Genomic DNA, 20,603 nt, shown 5'->3' on the forward strand with positions numbered 1-20,603 from the left:
AAAAAAGAGACAAAAAAACAAAAAAAAGAAGGGGGAAGGTGGGCTCAGTTAAACTGCAGAGTTAAAAGGACGTGTTTGTCTGTGTAAGACCTTCACATGTTGGGTTATAATAGTGTGACTGTGGTAACCAATGTTCAGAACACACATTCTGGCAGGAAATAATGCTATTTGCAATAGCTTAAACTTGAAGCACTTATTTCACAAGCTCAAATCAAATTGAATTTGTTCAAACATGTGCCAATTAGCTCTGTAAGAAAAACAACTAGCCATGGAAGTGACTTTTGTCAAGACCTTATTTTAAAACAAATCTAACATTACCCTTCAAGTACCACTTACCTTTTGAAGTTTGACCTACCACCTCCTCCTGACCTGCAGAACAAAAGTGTTGAGGTGAAGGCTGACAGAAGCACATCCATTAGCTAGTTACAGAGCTGAACAATGTGTCCTGCACATCAGCCCTTTTGAAACGACTTTTAGATTCAATCTCAGGTCCTACACAGAAAAACTCATTTGGTTATTTGATTGTAATGGTTTTTGATATTGATGTGTATTACAGCACACTGTTAAGACTTACCAGGCCCATAAAAGATACTTACTCAATGACCAGCAGTACCCTATTCATTCCAAACAGCAGAATGGGGCACAGCTGAGGCTAGAGCCTACATTTTAAAACATACTCAAGAATGTGAACATAAAACAAAAAAAAGGAAATAAGGAAAAAATATAAAATGCTGACAGAGAGAAAGTGGAGAGAGCGCCCTGGACAGAGAGATGACGCAAAAAGACTGCAGTCCTGAAATATTTTAAGACAGCAAGAGACAAAACACTAGGAAAAAAACCTGTTGAAGAAAGCCCATACAAAGAGATGTTAAAACATTTTAATTATCAATGGCAAACAGACCACATATTTCCAAACCACAGAACGAAGACCAGTCTGAGACATGAACAAAAGTCATATCTATTGCCCCCCAAAAGGGCAGGAACTAAGTTTCTACTATTATAATAACAGATTTTTAATTAATAGAAAGAGAAACATTAGGCGCTACTTACAGTCAGTAGATGCCTGGGAAAAAGGCCTCTCTTTTTGATGAAACATAGAACAGAAATGCTCTATACATGTATCAAAATTGACAAATAAAAAGTCAGTTGTAAAAAAGGAAAAATCTTAGATCATCACAGTAATTGGCCTCCATTTGAGCTGTGGTTTGAGAGACAGCTGAAAAGCTGTGGTCTGTTTTCAACAATGTCAGAAAAACATTTTTTCATGAAGACATAACACTCACAACTTAAAAAGTTACTGTCCCACTGGGATCAGAAGGCTGAATTGGCTTTGGGTTCATACCTATAACGCTTTTGGCAAAAGATGCACGCTTGAGAGTGGCCAGTCCCAGGTCTCCAATCTTGACAGATCCTGTTGGTCCTGTGATGAAAATGTTGTCACATTTGAGGTCCCTGTGGATGATTGGAGGAGCCCGAGTATGAAGGAAGTGGAGTCCCTTAAGGATTTGTCTACACCAGCTACGAAGCACTTTGATTTTCATCACCTTAAACCGCTTCAGATATCTAGAAAAGAACAGAACAGATTTCTAAACATCTTCCAGGAAGCACAGAACAAGTCATGATAGTAAAATGACAGTTTTCTTCATAAAAGATGATAACAGACATGTCTACATTCCCTTTTAAAAATGAGTAAATAAATATTAACAAGTACTTGTTCATTTGTACATCAGATAAATTTGTAAAAGTTGAGACTCACGTTTTAAGTGTACCAGAAGTCATGAGTTCAGTGACCAATACAATGCACTTCCTTCCCTTGGAAGGTCCCTCCCAGGAGTCATAAAAGCGAACAATGTTGGGATGCTGTAGGCCCTTTAACATCCCTGCTTCTTCCTTAAAGCGTTGTCGCTCTGCCTTCGACAGCTTACGATCCTAAAGGGAGCAAAAAGGAAACATTTAAAAATTGACCCCTTTTATAGCTGCACATAAAGCAAATTAATTATTCTTATGATTACAAATACTGATGACCAAGAAAAGTATATTTTTAAAATACATCATCTAAATGTAATTTCATAGATGTCTCCAAAATAGAAGAAAGATGTTCCTCAAACAAATTTAGCGCTTTGCCACCGTCTCTACACATTGCTTCTGCACCACACCGCACTAGTTAAGGGCCTGCCCAATGTAAGTACCAACCCCCACTCAGTCCAGTTTATGGGACCATCTCGTTTGTGGTTCTAAGTGACCTGCTCCGAGGTGACAATTTTGACATAAGCAGGCCTGGCCAGCAGAGCTACATCACTGGATGACCCACCCAATTAGTTTTTTGTTGTTGTTTTTTTTGTAGTTTCTAGTTCAGTATGGAAGCTACAAAAACAATGCTGTGGACCAATGATAAAATATAGACCTTTGTGTTTTTCAATTCAATTCAAAAATACTTTATTAATCCCAAAGGGAAATTATTTTGTTGTTGTAACTCATTATTTTCATTAAGAGATGTTATAGATGCTGATGGCTTTTGACTTTTTTTTATATATATATTGGCAGATCAAAAGATTCAGCACAAGCTGGACAGCACTACAAGAAACACTAATGTACTGCAAAAATATTGTCGATGACGGCGCAGCACGGCTACACCTGGACCTTTAAGCAGTGCTGGGATAAGCTAAAAAAAAACAAAAAAACTTTTGATCAGTTTAGTTATGATGTCCACCCACAGAGTGGGCAAACAAGTCATGGTGGCAAATCACCTACAGCCAAGAAGAACCGATGAGATGAGAACCAACTTGAGTCGTACTTGTTAATGACAAAGCAGCTGTCTTGTAAGAATGTGGAACTGTTTTTTTTTTTCTTTTGTAAACCAAAAGAACGTGTCTGGCTTTGGCCTTAATGCTTTGAAAACCGAAATCAGAAAAGAAACTGCTGACAGGGAATCACACATAAATGTAAAATAAATTTAAAATAAATCAGCCTCCTTGTGCAACAGCTGCTATTCATAGTTTTCATGTTACAGCAGCAGCAGTCACTAGTCATGACACAAAGAAATGCATTGAGTGAGAGAAGCCAAACTAGAAACAATTCAACAAATTCTGAAAGATAATTTTAATATGGTTGGTTTCACACTATGCTCTTAAGACCAAACATCAGCATTAAAACCATCACTCTCATGCAGCACAAAACAGGCATCTGTATGAATTTAGACACATAAATCATAACAACTGTGTAAACCAGCAGTATTTGTTTATTGTCTCAAGTGCCGCTATAATCAACTTCTCTACTTCTGAACAAAAACAGATTTTTTTTTTGTTTTGAACGATTCACAAAACGGCAAACCTAATAATTCTTTGACAGCAACCTGCTGAATGTATACGAGTAGAAGCCTTATTGCATTAGTAGGGCCTGTGCATTAACAAAGAAATGTGGAACCACCCATCTCAAGTTTCCTGAGCATATCCTTGCATGACCCACATTTACTGCATGCCTAACTAGAGCTGCAAACTCACTGCACTTGGAAACCCTATAGCCAAAGACCTCCCCCCAAACTCACACAGACTTGGCCACATGCCAGGCTGTCCAGGAAATTCAGTCCACTGGTGAATGGAGAATTAGTTTTTGGCTTGGCTAAACACAGACAAACGTTCTAGTGTTCAACCTTACAATTAAACTTAGATTATAGTTGTAACTGCGTAGTGACCTTTTTTTTAACTTATATATCTAGTGGGGCTATTATTTCTTTTTTTTCTTCAGCTTACCATGCCAAAATAAAAATGCAAAACATCCACAGATGCACATTCATGCTCAGCACTGAAAGCATAGTGACACTTTGACAGCTGTCTATAAACAAATGCCATTCCCTACCAAGACCAAAATAGCAAAAAGCAACATTTGTTGCAAGATGATTCATTCAAAGTGTGAAAAACAGTCTAAAATCTACTTAAACCTCTCCAAAGTAGTTATAGACAGAATAAAACTGAAAAGTATTTGCACATGACTAAGATAACCACAACTGGCATATTCTAATAGATAAAAGTCATAGTAGCTGTGAAAATACAACTTTTCTATGTTTTTATTTTGAATCATTGATAGCTTCAAACTTTTTAAGTTTCAACGATCAGAAAACTGAATTCTTGTGTTTAGCCCTAGCTCTACTGCTGTCTCTGAGCCCGTTAACCTAGACTCCCTTGTGTCATATCTTAAGCAGTCCGTTACAAATCTCAGGATGGTTTTAGACTCTGACTTTAACAAACTCTATTCTACTAAAAAAAGCTTCTTCCAGTTAAGGCAAATAGCGAAGCTTAAGTCCGTGTTGACCAGATCTGACCTTGGAAAAATATAGTCCATGCATTCATTACAACCCAACTGGACTACTGTAACATGCTTTATGATGGGGTCAGTCTGGTGTCTCTTTCACAACTCCATCTTGTCCAGAATGCTGCAGCACGGCTCTCAACAGAAACTCATAGGTTTGAACATATTTCACCAGTTTTGTCCTCCCTTCACTGGCTTCCTGTACATGTCAGAATTGATTTTAAAATTCTCCTGTTGACCTTTAAATGCATTAATGGCCTTGCACCTTCATACCTCTATGACCTACTTCAACCATATGTTCCTTCTCGAGCGCCAAGATCATCTGATCAGCTGCTTTTGGTTGTACCAAAAAACAAAACAAAAAAAAAAAAAAACAGACTGAAGCTCAGAGGAGATCGGGATTTTTCAGTCATGGGCCCTAAACTCTGGAACAATCTGCCCCTCAACATTAGACAGGCCACTTCACTTCCTGTTTTTAAATCTCTTTAAAAAAAAAACACACCTGTAACACACTAACGTTTAACACAGTGTGATTTGATTTAGTAGTTCGTGGTTTCTCATCGTTTGTGTTTTTATTTTTTATGCTTTTAATTCTCTTTAATTACTGCCTTGATCTTATTGTTAAGCACTTTGTTAACAGCTGCCGTTTTAAATGTGCTTTATAAATTTTTTTTGACTTGACTATATGTGTATTCATTCAACCTTTATTTAGACAGGTAATCCCATTGAACCTCGAGGACTCATTTACAAGAGAGACCTGATTTCAACAAAGAATGATGACAACAATGGACAACAGCAACAACAATAAACAGTTATAAAAAGTCATACAGCAGTTTTTTTGTTTTTTTTTTTAAATAGGATGGCTAAAAGGAAAAGGTAACAAAAAAACAGCTAGATTCTAAGGCGAATGTAGAAAACTAAAAACAGGAACATGTCTGCGTTGGTCCCTGCCAGGAGTCCAACAGGTTCTTAAAGCCACTTACAGAGAGGTCAAGGTCGAGAACTTCAATTGTTTTTGTACGGTATTCCAGGAAACGGGAGCGGAGTAGGAGAAGGCTCTCTTGCCTGGTTCAGTCCTCATTGAAGGAACACTGCAGGTAATAATGTCCTGAGAGTGCACGCCGTAGCTGCACTCACGCAGAGACATGTAGGAGGAGATGTATGAAGGCAGCAGACCAAGAAGTGATTTAAAGATAAAACTGTACCAGTGAGAGTGTCTGCGTGAAGTTAATGATGTCCAGTTAACCAGTGAATTCAGGGTGCAGTGGTGGGTACGATAATCACAGCCAATTATGAACCTTAGTGCACCATGATAGACAGCATCCAACATCTGCAGGGTTCTTGTAGGAGCATTCATGTAAATGATGTCACTGTAATCAATGGAGGGAAGGAAAGTCACAGATACAAGGAGTTTCCTAGCATTCAGTGTTAGACAGGATCTGTTTCTGAAAAAGAAACCCAGTTTAACTTTCAGTTTCTTTACCAAGTTTTCCACATGGAGCTTAAAAGAGAGATGCGAGTCGACCAAGATACCCAAACATTTATAGGAATCAACAAACTCAACGGGGACACCATTTGAGGATAAAATCGGAGGAAGAACTGCTGGGACCAACTTCCTATTTGACAAAAAGCATCCCTTTGGTTTTGTCGGCATTTAGGACAAGTTTGAGGCAGAACAAATCTGTCTGGATGTAGTTGAATGCAGATTTCAAAAGCTGGAAAGCCTTAGCAACAGTTTTAGCTCGACAATAAACAACTGTCATCAGCATAGAAATGTATGGATGCATCAGGGATGTTTTTACCTACATTAAGTATGTAGATTGTAAAGAGGGTGGGTCCTAAGACTGAGCCTTGTGGTACACCATTGTTGATTGTTAAATAACTGGAGGAAGTACCATTATGTTGAACACATTGCTTCCGGTCTGAGAGATAGAGAACCATCCAATGGTGTGTTCTGAGAAACTAATTTCTGAGAGCTTATGACAAGATGTTATGATCCACAGTGTCAAAAGCTTTAGACAGGTCTAAGAAAAGTGCAGCACAATAATCCTTAGCATCCAGTGCTTCAACAACGTCATTAAGAACCTTCAGTGAAGCAGTGGTTGTGCTGTGTTGTTTCCTGAAACCAGATTGATGTGGAGGTAAGATGTTAAATGAGTCCAGGTAATTTTTGATTTGAGAGTTTATCAGTTTTTCTAGAACCTTGGCTAAAATACAGAGTTTAGAGATTGGCCAGTAGTTGTTCAGTGAGGTGGGGTCACCTCCCTTCAGCAAAGGAAGAACAAAGGCTGTTTTCCAAGTGTCTGGGATGGAGTTTTGTCTTATGGAGTGATTGAAGATGTGGGTCACAGGGACTGTGATGATATGAGCAGCCAGCCTTAAGAAATAAGGTGGAAGTTCATCTGGACCTTCAGATTTTTTAGGATCAAGATCTTTTAACAGTTTATTGACCTCACTGACTGAGAACGGAGAAAAAGAGAAGCTGTGATTAACTGAGGATTGACTTGTAGGAGGGATTTGATTTGTAGAAGTTTGGTTATTAAGTGAAGTGGCTGATTTTCCATTAGTAACTGTGTCAAATAAAGAACTAGAAGCAACAAAATGTTTGTTGAAACAGTTCAGGATCTTGTGCTTATTAGACACAGGAACAGAGTTAATGAGAAGTTGTGATGGGAGGTCAGATGATTGTGGGGTGCCTGAGAGAGATTTGATGGTTTTTCAGAATCTGTTAGGGTCATTCAGATTTTTGGAGGCCTGAGATAAGAAATAGTTGCGTTTTGCTGCTTTGACAGCAGTTGTACATTTATTCCTCATCTGTCGAAAACTCAACCAATCAGTGTCTGAGTCAGATTTTCTCGCTGTGGCCCAAAGATGGTCTCTCCTGTGCAGGAGGTCAGCTAGCTCTGGAGTAAACCAGGGGCTGTCTCGTCCCTTTATTCTGAACTGACGAAAAGGAGCATGTTTGTTCACAAAATAAATTAAACTATTATGAAAATAGTTCCAAGCGGAGTTCACGTCATCAGTTAACAGAATACGATGCCAGTCAAAGTGAGACAGATCCCAGAGGAATGACTGTTCACAAAAATGTCTCAGATCCCTTTTTTGAATTAATCTGGGCTTAGAAGGTGGAAGTTTAATATCTCTCAAAGCCGCTGTCACACAATGATCACTCAAGATATTGGCAAATACACCTGTACCAGGGAATTTGTGAGGCATATTAGTTAGAAATAGGTCTAAGATGGTGGATTTTTCAGGATGGTTTTTGTTTAATCTAGTGGGAGAGTTGATCAATTGGGTAAGATTGAAAGACAGGCAACATTCCTTGAATTTATCACAGAGAGGGGTCGACTTACACCAATCAATGTTGAGGTCTCCTGCCAAAAGGATCTCTTTGAATTTTAAATTACCAAGAAATTCCATCAGGGTGGACAGAGCCTCAGGTGTTGCTGAGGGTGGACGGTAACAGCAGACTACAGATAATATCTGGCCACCATTCAAAGTGATGTTTACAGCTAAGGCTTCAAACTGGTTTGGAATTGTTTTCGAAGACACAGGACTAGCAACCAAAGAACCTCTGATGTAAACAGCGAAACATTAATGAAGACGTGATCATTCAAAACCCAAAACAGTGAAAGTTGCAGTGATGGGCAGATTCAGGTGTATTAACAAGATTCAGTGACTCCAGATAATCTGAGAACTGAAAATAGTGACAGTAATATGAATGATGCAGAAAAGTTTCAGACCATAAAACGTCACAATTCAAATGGCAAACAAACCCGACGAGGTGGCCCAACTGCAGTTTGAGTTGGGCTGAGGGGAGTTCCAGCCCCCCAGTGAAGATGGATGGATGGTCCCATGGGAAACAGAAGCTGGGTCCAGAATCAACAGGCCGAAACAGAAACAGATAATTCGCAGCAAATAGAGTGAGCTGCCAGAAAATCCTCCTGAAGTGAAAGGCACGATCCTAGCTCGTTTCAGGTCAACAGGAGCCAACAGCGTGATCCGGAATAAAATTAGTTATTATCCAGGTGAGTTTGGATGAGGCCTGAGCAACTCCGATACAAACTCCGAACTTCTCTCAAACACCACGCAGCCCTGCTCCTTCACGCTGCTCCTCCGCTTCTCTGCACATCACCTCCGCACCCAACAGCACGAGAGGTACCCCCAGTGAAAAACGAGACTGACCGGAGAGGCTGAGGCTGAAGTCGACACTGGTCCAGTCCGGTTCTGCTCCAGTCTGGCTCCGGCGCTCCATAGCACGAGAGACGAAGAGGCTGAAATTGTCCCTGGCCCGGTTCTGCTCCGGTCCGGCGGCGCTTCAAAGCACCGGAGCGTCTCCTCCAGGTAAACACAGCGATTCCACAAAGGTGGACAGTCCTTCGTTAAAAGTAACGGGCTGCTCACTGAAGCTGAGACCGGCTCTGTTGAAGATGAAGTCCCCCACAGCCAACTCAGTTCGGTTCTGGTCCAGTTCGAGGGTCACAAGTACACTTCCCCCACACCTATGAAGACACCACGAGGGCCAGTCCAGCAGAAAAACCAGCGAAATACCACCCGGCGATTTTTGTCGGAACCAGGTAGAACCACAATGGTCCAGATGAGACGTTCGTTGTGGTCCAGAGAGGGAGAGAAAAAAACACCGGACCTTCGTGTGATGACTCCCCAGCTCGAGGGGCCACCTGGCCAGCAGGGTGCACTCAAGAGTGACCGGTGGGGTGGGAGCGGCCGGTCCTGGACCGTATAATTTATGATAAAAAAATTTTTTTTTTAAAAACCACTTAATACAATTTTTTTGCAACCAAAACTATTGCCATATTTTTTAATAAATGAGCAGAATCACTAGTCATGTTTTGTTGCTAACAATTTTAAGTTGTTTGTTTACATTTGAACATTTATGAGTACATCACTCCTCATTTCTTTGACTTGAGAAAGCTCCTCGGATGAGAAGCGAAACATCTTCAGTTACAAATAAAGTCCAGTTGTTTTGTTTTTAATATATATATTTTGATTTACCATGTCCTGGATGACTGAGAATCTTCACCAGCGTCTTGAGACATTTCAGTATCTGAATGTAACGAATATTGAGTCGGTAAGATAATCCTTAAGATATGAATAGTCAGAGGGAAAACAGTGGAATCAGAAAGGCAAGGTCAAAAACAAAAAATATAAATATCTTCTGAAAAATTGCAACTATAAGCTGCCAGGACGATAAGTCAACAGAAATACAGTCACTTTAAAAAGGAATAAATAAATTAATTAATTAAAAAAAAGAGTGGTGGAGAGCGTTAAAGCAAATATTGCCACCAAGATCAAATGCAAATGAGCGGTGTCGAGATATTCTGAACAGGACAATTCTCATAACCGATTGTTAACAAAAAGGGGAATGTCTGCTGTTTTCCATCACAAGTTTAAAGAAAACCCAGAGGTGTCCAAGTAACATCAACACCAAACAATAATTTGATTATGTAGAAATTATATTATTAGAATTAAAAACCTTGACAAATTGTGTATTTAGGCAACTACAATGGCTTTAAACAGTTAACTAAAATGGTAAACAAAAATACAAGTGCAGATAAAGCCCTATTCGCACTGGATTAGTTTTACCTAAGGACCAAGTGTAATAAATAAATTACTCCCCCAACGTCTGCTTTTTATGCGACGCATTCGCACGGGATAACCAAAGCCTGAGATTTAACTGAAATTTACAGACATCTTCTGGATATGATGTTAACACGCTGCATTGTCATGACCAGGCCAGTTCATAATAATGTGCTTAATGTGCGGTCCCGGACGGTCTCAGGCTTTGATGTGGTTTTACGAATCAGCACTAAAGAAAACTAAAGAATGCACAATGCACAATATAAAATTGGAAATGGATGGATGGATGGATGGGTTGTGCGTGCGTCTCCGCACCTGCTGTCATCTGCGGTGAAGGAAGTAGCAGCATAAAAGCCAAAGCAAAAAAGAAAAATACATAAAAAATAAATAAAAAATTTTAAAAAGCTGAAGCGAGCAATGCGTTCATTTAAAATAGTCTTGTTATATATTTTTCCAAATTTTGTTTAAGCAAAAACAAAAAATGACTCATTACGTATAGTATCCGGCCCATTTCTGTCCAAATCACAGAGATGCCTATTCACATTGGATTAGTATTATCACAGGACGTCGGAGTTCAGCAAAATATAGTAGGTAATTTGCGGGAGAATTTTTACTTTACAAATTACTGACATGGCCGATTCGCATGGGATTAACAACACAGACAATCTCCGTAATTATTACAAATAGCATGTGATCCCTAGGTAAAACTAATCCTGTGCGAATAGGGTTTATGTTAGCAATAACTTGCAGGATGTGCGAAACAAAAGCTAGAAATCCAAATCATGGCCTACATTTCCTTCGGTTCTTTTGAAAAGTGAAGTTTAAGTTTGACTCCTGTAGTCACTGCTCCATTTCTCATGTACTATCCTTAAACGGCAGTCATCTCCTACTTATGACCACAACATAAATTCAGCGTGTTGAACAAAGTCAGAAGACATCAGTAAGGTTTGAAAGCACAAACGTGTGTTACAAAACAATTTCACTAAAACAATAACTGGCCTGATAAATTCCAGCACTTTGAAATACTGCCTAGCTACTACAAGAACAAACATTACCATCATTCAGTTTTACAATATTTCACATATGCCGGTAACGTTTTGAATGAGTCGTTTATTTATTACTAATCATAGGCCAAAAAATAAAATACAGGTTTGTCAAAAGTTTATAAGTAAACACGAGTTTTCCATCTCTTATTTTAAAAGAACCACACTGTAGTCTCAAATTTTAATGTACTATACTTAGACCAAATTCAAATTCATGTTTATCTGTGATCTACTTATAACTCTATATTTTAAGTTCTGCAGAGTCTCCCTTTACAGTACGTTTTCTTTCTGCTCTATCTACTTTCATGTTTTTAAAATGAGCAATTTTTTGTAGAACATTTACAACCCAAACATTGTTAATACAAAAAAGGGTTACATCAGGCCATCTGGATTCTGAACGTTTCTTTGATTTCATTAATTTACAAAACAAACCTTGAATGGATAAAAAAAACCAAAACTTGCATAGCCCAGCTAGATAAATACTGGTACAAGTTGCATAGATACGAGTATGATAAAAAAATAAATAAAACTACAGAACAAAACAATATTATTTAAAATAAATAATGATAATATAAAGACTGGTACAATATTTTAAATTACCACTTACTTAGATGCTCAAATATGTATGCACAACACATTACACAATATTATACTATGTATACTCAAATATAATACAGTATACGTAAACTTTATGACTAGAATCATTTTTATCCCATGTGAAACCTACTGGTAACTACAATGTTGAGTGGCATCATAAAAGGTCATCATAAATCATAAATAACCTAACATCCCAAATATAGACAGAGAATAAAAGGCATGTGAACACCAGAACCTGAGGGCCCGAAGTTCTTTCTACGCTGACGTAGGTCATGGCTAAATCAAAGAGCTCAGCTCTGACAAAGAACTGTAGACCCTCGCTACTTCATGGTTTTGCTCTTTCACGGTTTTTCAATGATTGTCAACTTTAATATTACTCACGTGACTGGGATGGTACGAGATAAAAAGGTGGGGGGGGGGGGGGGGGGACCCTACCCAGAAGCAAACACTGTTTCTGACCACTGTTTACTTGTAGTTTTCTTTCAATAAGCCTAAAGGCCAGTCCAAAAAAATAAATACCCAGAAGCCAACAGTACTTCTAGTCACTGCTTTCTGTTGAAATGGAGGAAAAGTTTTGCAACACAAAGTCAGAAATAACGATCCATCCATTAAGCTCACAGAACTGGCAGGAAAGCCGCAAATAATCCTGAAGCTGAACTCATCCTTCAAGTTGTAGTATCTTCACTGGCGAGTGCTCGGGCAGCAGTTGATCCGGACTCAGTGTGACCCGGATCCTGGGGGCTGCAAAGAACAGACAGCGGCGGGGTTCGGCCTGATTCTGGCCACGATCATGGGCAGCCTTGCGCGCGGAGTGTCCTTCCTGGAGCGGAAGCACATATGGGACGATGGGCCCTCATGCAGCAAGGTAGCTGAATGAAACCAAGCCCAAACGGAACCAAGCTTCAGCACAGCTGATGAGTACATGTACTGTACTCTTAAAAATTTGCAGTAGCTGCTGTGCAGTACACATATGCATGTTGTTAAAATTACATAGGTTTAAGAGTATAGAACATTGCAAGAGTGTGGGAAGGATTAAATAAAGCCTTAAAATATATAAATACTAAAATAAATATAGCATTTAATAGTAGCGTTTCTACTTTGCGGATTTTCACGTATCGAGGGGGTCTCTGGAACGTAACCCCCGCGATAATAGAGGGACTACTGTACTGAAAAAAAGTTTCTCTCTCTGTTAATTTATTTGTGAATAATGTGACGCAAGACACCAAATGGAAAATCTGATGTCAAGATACCCAAACAGGCCGTTACACACTTTATGGTGGTAAAAACTAATTCAGTTAATGCAGTTAAAAAGATAAAATTTTACAAGTTCTTTCTCACTAATAAAGTCTTCTACCATTTACGAAAAGAATGCTGATCCTCACCAAAATTTACCCAGTTCTTCAAGTACAGAGAAGTCTTTTTTCCCCTCACATTAAAATAAACTGAACTGTTAATATCAGAATATTTCTGTCCCTGTAAACACAACTTTAAACCTTGAGACACTATTTTAAAATGTGTGATCTCTTACAGAAAAACAGCTGCAACTTTATACAAGTCAATATTCAACACAAACTATTTGTGAATAGAGCTGAATAGATTACTTCAGACTGTAAATTATCTAGAAAAAAAAAAAAAAATACTAATGAGAATGAATGTAGAACCAGGTGAAACTGTGGGAAGCAGCACTGAGTCCAACAAGCTGTGTAGCCCTTTAATTACTGTAGTAACCACAGGTCAGGTCACACCCTTCAGTTTAATCTCAGTTACACACCTGTAAAATTTAGTGATTGCATCTTGCACAGCTGTGTGTAAACTTCCTGTCTGATCTGTTCTAGCACAGCAGCTGTCACAAGGACAACACTCGACAATGCAAATAAAAATGTAAAACATACAGTTTAACAGATGGTAGTTTTTACCATTAGTTGCCTTCTCAAAGTCTGGGTGAGTCATTAAAGACGTTAGTGTTTAAAAAGGTCACAACTTTCCACGTGGTTTAGACATAAGGGGAACCAACAAAATGCCTAAAAGATAATCCTGTCTGTTCAGCTTTATGACATACATTCAGTGGAGTTATGTTAAAATAGTTTACTGCATTTACAACATGTCAACAGAAGGGTCCATATTTTATATAGTAGTAAATCTTTGAAAATCATGGCCTCTTTTTGTGTTCACAGTTTGCAAAGTTGTGCTGTAGTCTGTACACTAGAGTTGAGTGATTGGGAGTCCATCATCAATTTAGTTGCACTTTATTTTAGATAGTTTAAAATTTCCTTTTTAAAATTTCCTTTTTAAAATTTTATTTTTAACTGTTCTGACCTGTAAAAAAATAAAATAGATGTGCAATTCAAATCAAAATTGTACGTACACATTGGGCATTTGATGTACTGACAAGCAGCACTGGTACATCCAATGCTTGACTGGTGTTTTTATTTCCTCTTCACAGAAATCCTAAATGGGAACGGCTTCACTAACTAAACTGACAATAATTATATGTGGTGACAAATATCTTCTCCACCTCCACTTTTTGTATTGAACTTTTTTTAATTCTTCTCCACCTCCTTTCCTCGGTGCACTCAGAGCTCCACAATGCTCCGGGGCTGTGACCATTATGAAAATAAATAAATAACTGCTTCAAGACATTAATCCTACACGTTTCAACTTTCAAAAATATTGTGTGCTGTGATAATAAAAGCAATATATTTTAAACTTAATCGCATAAATAAAAATGAAGATTGGCAAGCATTCATTGTTGACTGATGGTGGCTGATTTGAAATAATCTTGTAATCATGAGGCTGCAGGTTCGAACCCAGGTTGTTTTGTTTTAGGAAGGAATCAGACGTAAAACGATTGCTGTGGAAACCCTTGAAGAGAGCAGCCAAACCCCAACCCCACTGTACACATTTTGATCATATAATTTTAGAAAAAAAAAATTTTTCATATGATATTGATAGCTAAAAACAATTATATAAACCGAGTGGCCTACTCCGAAGTCAACCGTACTAATGTTCAAAGTTGCATTACATGTTTTTAAAAATAAAATAAAATTGTTGTCTCCAAGCAGGTAGTTACTGAAGGACTGGTTATTATTACACCCAAATCCCCCAAACTTACCCCAAATGTAAATCGTTAAGCGCAAGAATAAAAAAATCATTTCTGGCAGAGCATAACTCCAGACCCTAATTTGGTCTTAATGGTGAACATTGAACAGCCGATAGTTTTTCAATTTTCTGTATGGTCGCCAGTGAAATCCGGTTAACTGTTGAAATCAAGAAAGTTTTTAGGTTTCATAATTTGAGCAATATGGATAATGGAATTATAAATGTTACATTTCCAGAATTGTGAAATTTATCAAACTATAAACAAACAGACAATATTGACGCTCTTATAGTGAACCCTAAAAACAACAAATTGTGAAGATTTAGACAGAGTCACTTGTTTTGGAGTATTTGGGTAAAGCATGTCATTCTGTGGGACACCTTTGGCCAGGTGGACACAGCTTTTATAGTTTTATTCAGAGGGACGTCTGGGATGCATCTCATCTCATTTACAGCTTCAGCCAGTACAGGAGAAGAAGCAGAGTTGATTAAGTACTGGTAGATAAAAATGTGAAAAAAAAAAAAAAAGAAGTTCCTATATTTACTCCTTCTTTTCTTAACTTCCTCTCAGTGCTAACCTACTTATTATTCAGACCAGGCTGCAATGTGAGACAAATGAGTGAGGTCACGAGTAAAAGAAAAAACAGCATCCGCCTAGAAATTCTTTGGAGATTTGGAACAAATGGCCTTTCATACTTGAGCCATGCAGCTGTAACGTCAATGATTTCAGGCAAACATTTTGCTCAGAATGAAGGAAAGTGAAATACATTTGAGTAATTACCGTAACACGTTTTTATTATAAGAAAACTTAAGTCCATCAAAGACATAGCTGATGTGTTCAAAAATATTAAAGAGGATAAAATATGTGTGAATGAACATTAGATTGGCTGAAGTAAGGCTTTTTGGTTGCACAGAAGTGCTGGTTTGTTACTGCGTCAGTAGTCAGGTTTAAGTTAAAAGATCTTAAAGGAAACCCGTCAGACCAGTTTATGAATGGGAACTGTTGTTGCCTCAAGCAGACACCAAATTCTCAAAAGACAAATTAGTGGCAAACCTACCTACATTGAACACTCTACTTTTATCCTGGAACTTAACAGTTTTGATAGTAAGAAAATAATCCCTCAATTTACTTTCCCTAATAGTCTAAATGAAAATGTACTCATTTTCTGCTGACTGTACAAAAAGTTTTAAATGATGCCTTTGAATTTTTGCACCATATCGTAACACAATAAGTATTTTGGTAAAAAAAATAAAATAAAAAGTATACGTTGTAAAAGCAACTGAATTGCTTATGGAAACAACAGTGAAAGGCTACCCTGTCAGACAGTATTATTATTTTGCTTCTAGTGGTCTGCTGGTCTGTTTCAATGTTGATGTGTTCATGCGTGCACATCTGCTCACAGACTCATGTTCATGTTTGTGCTGATGTTCAATGTTTTATGTTATGAGTGCTTAGTGTATATTTAGTTGATGTTTTTCTTGGTTCATATCTTGGATGTCATTGCTGTTTTTCTTGTGCATTTTGTTGTTGGATGTAACTGGGACCCTGTGTACATAATTTCGCTCCACCACATGTACCACATGAGGTGCGAATGACAATAAAGAAACTCTGACTCTGACTCTGACTCTTATAATATACAAAACCAAATCAAAGTGGCAATTTATCTTCCAATTCCCCATTCTCTCTGGATACTGACCAGTGTTTCCTCTAGAAAACCTGCCATGGTGGGGTGCTCATCTCAGTGTTTTGTCGACCGGGATGTGTGTGTGTGTGCTTAGACAGAGACACATCTTAGCTGCACCGCTGTTTGTACGGACAGCGTTGTTCAAGTGGGGGGAGGGGGGTTAGCATGAGAGAAGAGGCTGCCTTTAGCTTTTTAGCTAGCGCACCTGTATTGCGAGCCACTAGCTTAGTGTTATGTCAGTGCTTACAAGTGGGTGGGGTGCGTGCGGTTCGGTAGACAGGGCGCTCGGTTCTGTTGGCGGGGTGGGGCGCCCCGCTTGTAAAAATGGTAGGGGAAACACTGTTGACACACAAGACACATCTGTGTCAATGCTGAAGTTTCTTAAAAAAATATATATATATATTGGCAGATATATATATATATATATTTTTTTTTTTTTAAATCACTCTAGAAATCCCAAATTTACAGTAATCTTTCACTGTGTGACTTGAATTAGAAATAAATAACAGGTATTGTACTTAAAAAAAAATATGGTTCATAAATGCAACCCCAATACCAAATAAATATAAAAAACATTTTCCTTACGCGATTCCTACATATCGTAATAATTCATCTAGCCAAAACAGCAACATTTAGTTAAAAAAAAAAAAAAAAAGACCATGAGCAACAAAAGTGGTTAAATTCAAACAAATAAAGTTGTAGATAGTCGTTTGTTACATTTCTCTGCATATAAAGTGGTTATAAACTAAACAAATGGTAGAAACGAGAAGGGAAGGTGGACTGATGGTTTTGAAGCAGGACTTGGCAGGTCAGCCTGCTGTGCTTCACACAGGAGATTCCTCTGTGAGGAATGTGACCCGTTTTACATTCACACAAGCTTCAGCAGCAGGAACAGTGAGCATGCGTGTGGTTTGGTCTGCGAGGGGGGAGGGGCGCATGTCTGTAATCTTCACATTGTTCTGAAACCAGCTGCATGTGTTCTGTTGCTGCTGTGTGAAGCAGTTTGCTCTTGTGACAGGGTAAAGAAAACGTTCATGTGGTGTGTGAAGCTTCGAGCGCTATAGTTATTGAAACTGAACAGGCTGCAGAGCTAGTTTTAAATGAGGACTTAAAAAAAAAATTGAATCTAAAATAAATCTATCAGAGGAGGTCTCAAATTTCAACTTTCAAAAATCTAATGGCACATTAGGCCTGATACCCAGTCATTTCCACTCTTATCAGGATTTTCATTCATGTAAACACATGAAATTATTATTATTCAGACTAATAATCACCCTAATGATTAATAAATCCCTATTGTGAGGGGGTGTCAGTGTAATTTGCATATAAAACATCTCCGCTTCATAACTCAAAACTCCACACCTTCTTTCTTTGAATTGAGAAAGCTCGTCAGATGAGAAGCAAAATGGCTTCATTACAAAATAAAGTCCATTTGTTGTCGTCTTGAATTTTTTTTTTTTTTGATTTGATACAGTGAGAAGAAAAATCAAAAGTAGGTCAAAGGTCACAAATGCAACAACAAAAAAAGATTGTTAAAATGTTACTGTAATTATTTGTTTATTTACAATATCTCAATTCTTGCTACACTTAAAAAAAAGGAAAGAGTAACCTTTTAGTTTATCTGTGTGTTTTAGAGCATTTTAGATATTCATACTTAAAAAAAAATGGGGCAACAGTTAAAAAATAAACATGAAAACAATTAAAAAAATAATAATAAAAGGACCTGATTTTAATGACAAGAATTTGCCAAGTTTCAGCTTGTTAGCTTAATTTATCAGTCGGGACTTGGGAACTTTTTTTTTTTTACATTTTAATTGTCTTGCCAGGGGTATTTTTATATGTAGTTATGAAACTAGAATTGTACATTAAAAAGATGAATCTTTTTTAATTTTTTAACAATGCTTTCTTGGTGGATCAAAAGCGAAATTATTTATATATTTATCAAAGAGAGAAAAAAAGGAAAAACTCAGGCAACAGTAGGGAAGGAAATTAATTTGGTTCTAATCCACCCAAAGGATACAACACAAATGCAAGAGAATGCAACACTTAACCCCTTTTTACGCAAATTTAAAAAAAAAAAGTTAATGCTAATTATCAATTCAATAAATGTGTTCTGGGCAACCAACTGTCTCATACAAAGGTTTGGAAACTGAGCAAAAGGAAAAGAAGAGAAACAGGATGGATCTATAAAATAGGCACAACCACTATGAGCTGACTTCTACCGTTTGATCCAGAAACAATAAGTAAGCTTAATTACATCAGAAACCCACAGTTATCAAAGCTGTGGCCTACAGAGCCTGCAGGATTAAGTGTACTGTCTCATGAGTCTAAGAGTGTAAGTCTCACTTAATAAAACTTTAGGTCTGAAATACAGCCTAAAATTTAAAAAAAATTAAAAAAGCCTAGTTTAGCGAAAGTATGTGTTGATTATGCTAATGCTACAACAAAAATAAATGTGTGAACACATTTATCCAATTCATAGTAATTAGTGGATTGAAAACTTCATACCTGCAGCTCGCACCACGCCACCTCCACTGTGGTCTCGGTGTCCAAGCCCTTGTAGACAGTCTTGAATGAGCCACGTCCAATTTCTATGTCAAACTTCAGGAATCGTCCATCAGGTGATGTCCCAACTGCTTTGGTCTCTGCCTCCTCTATGTCGTCCTGTACTCTTTTCTCAGCCTCTCTTTGCTCTGCCTCTGCTCGAGCCTTGGCAGAATCCTCCCCCTCATCATCAGGAGGTACCTTCACCTCAGTGGTGCTTACAGGTTCTGGGTGAATTGGCAATTCTGATCCTAGACATGGTGTAGCGTGAGCTGCTACCAGCGTATCTCTATCACAGATTTCTTGCACAGTGGCAGACTTTTGTGCTGAAGGGATGTCTTCCTTAGCTATACCTTGATCTTTTTCATGCCTTTCTCTTCCATTTTCAGTGCACTTTTCATGATGATCTTTTCTTGGTTCAGTCTTTGTTGAGTGAGTAGCACAAGCCTTTTCAAGCTGCAGGACTGGTTCCTGTAGCTCACATCGCTGAGGAGCCAAGATGGGGATTTTGCTGGGTAAAGGAAGGGCTAACGCTGTAGCGTTGGAATCGCTGATGACACTTCGACGCAAGAACCGGTGTTCGGGGTTACACCTGTCACGCTCCATAGTGTGATGCCGGCGTCTCACCTCTACTGATCGACTCTCACTCACCAGCGAATCTGAACCAGTACTGGGGCCATTTCCACTTTTTGGAGGGGGAGCTAGGAACTTCACCATTTTGTCGTCTGGCTTTTCTGACATCCCAAAACCTGAACTAAAAAAGGGTACAGTAACAAAAAAATTCTAAAATAATATTTTTTCCATGTCTGTCACATAAGCTTGTTTAAGTGGTATCAATCTGTGCTTTGAAGAAAAAAAAAAGTAAATAAAGTCTCAAAATTTCTATTTGGTGTTGTCCTCGTCCTCTATTGTTCAAAAACTGTCTTTATATACGAGGCGCAGCAACTGGGGATGTATGATGGGAGGTGTTCTCTTGTAAATGGAAAAAAACTGAACGCCGCAACAAAGCCCAGAGCACTGATGTCGATACAGAAGTATCTTTAAATTCACACCATCCATCCTGTAAGACACAGGTTGCAGCTTCTTTCAAGCATAAGGAATCACTGGTGGAGAACAAACATGCACAGCCTACAATTGGCACCGATCACCCCACACTTGGCAAAGGCAGGATGGGCAAATAGCCTGAATATGCTCCAGTCCACTTTTTCTGCAACAAGAAGAAAAAATATATACATAAGCTTACCTCACCTGACATGATCCAATATACTCTGAAGTAGCAAACATTATGTCAACTGTCAACATTGTTTGTTGTGACCAGCACAAGTTTTAACAGACTGATTTACTGTGTATATAGTCATGTTTTAACAATAAGCAGAGAGCCGTTAAACACTGCTCATACAAGGCTTCAGAAACCTTTTTTAGAATAAACATCAGTTGGACTTTCGGGGTAATACTATGAATTATTTTAACTGAACATACCATAAATTTGCCATCGAAGTGGCATTTCTCATCTTTGATTGTTTAACATTACACCAATCATTTCTGATAGCGTTTACAACACGTATAATAACTACTTAGGATTTAAAAAATTAAATATATATTTCACTGACAACTTCACATTAAATGGAGACCTGATGAAGCAGGTTTAGCTAATTTGAAGTAATTTACAGCTGACAGTACAATTACGAGATATCTATATATATCTATATATCTATCTATCTATATATATATCTAT

The 20,603-nt window shown here is 38.1% G+C and overlaps 1 protein-coding gene across 2 annotated transcripts in view; it reads right to left on the bottom strand.

Moving 5' to 3' along the window:
- Positions 1-20,013, bottom strand: part of wnk1a (WNK lysine deficient protein kinase 1a) — a 34,624-nt gene extending 14,611 nt beyond the window's left edge. For both annotated transcript variants that reach the window (XM_037683468.1, XM_037683467.1), the window contains exons 1-3: positions 18,833-20,013; positions 1,757-1,929; positions 1,343-1,563 (exon numbers count right to left, since the gene is read on the bottom strand). In XM_037683468.1, the coding sequence (XP_037539396.1) occupies positions 1,343-1,563; positions 1,757-1,929; positions 18,833-19,609 (1,171 nt within the window). In that variant the 5' untranslated portion in view covers positions 19,610-20,013. The remainder of the gene's footprint in view (positions 1-1,342; positions 1,564-1,756; positions 1,930-18,832) is intronic.
- Positions 20,014-20,603: the final 590 nt, after the last annotated feature.

This window comes from Nematolebias whitei, chromosome 10 (assembly GCF_014905685.2).
Source record: "Nematolebias whitei isolate Nwh7 chromosome 10, NemWhi1, whole genome shotgun sequence".
Classification (NCBI taxonomy): domain Eukaryota; kingdom Metazoa; phylum Chordata; class Actinopteri; order Cyprinodontiformes; family Rivulidae; genus Nematolebias; species Nematolebias whitei.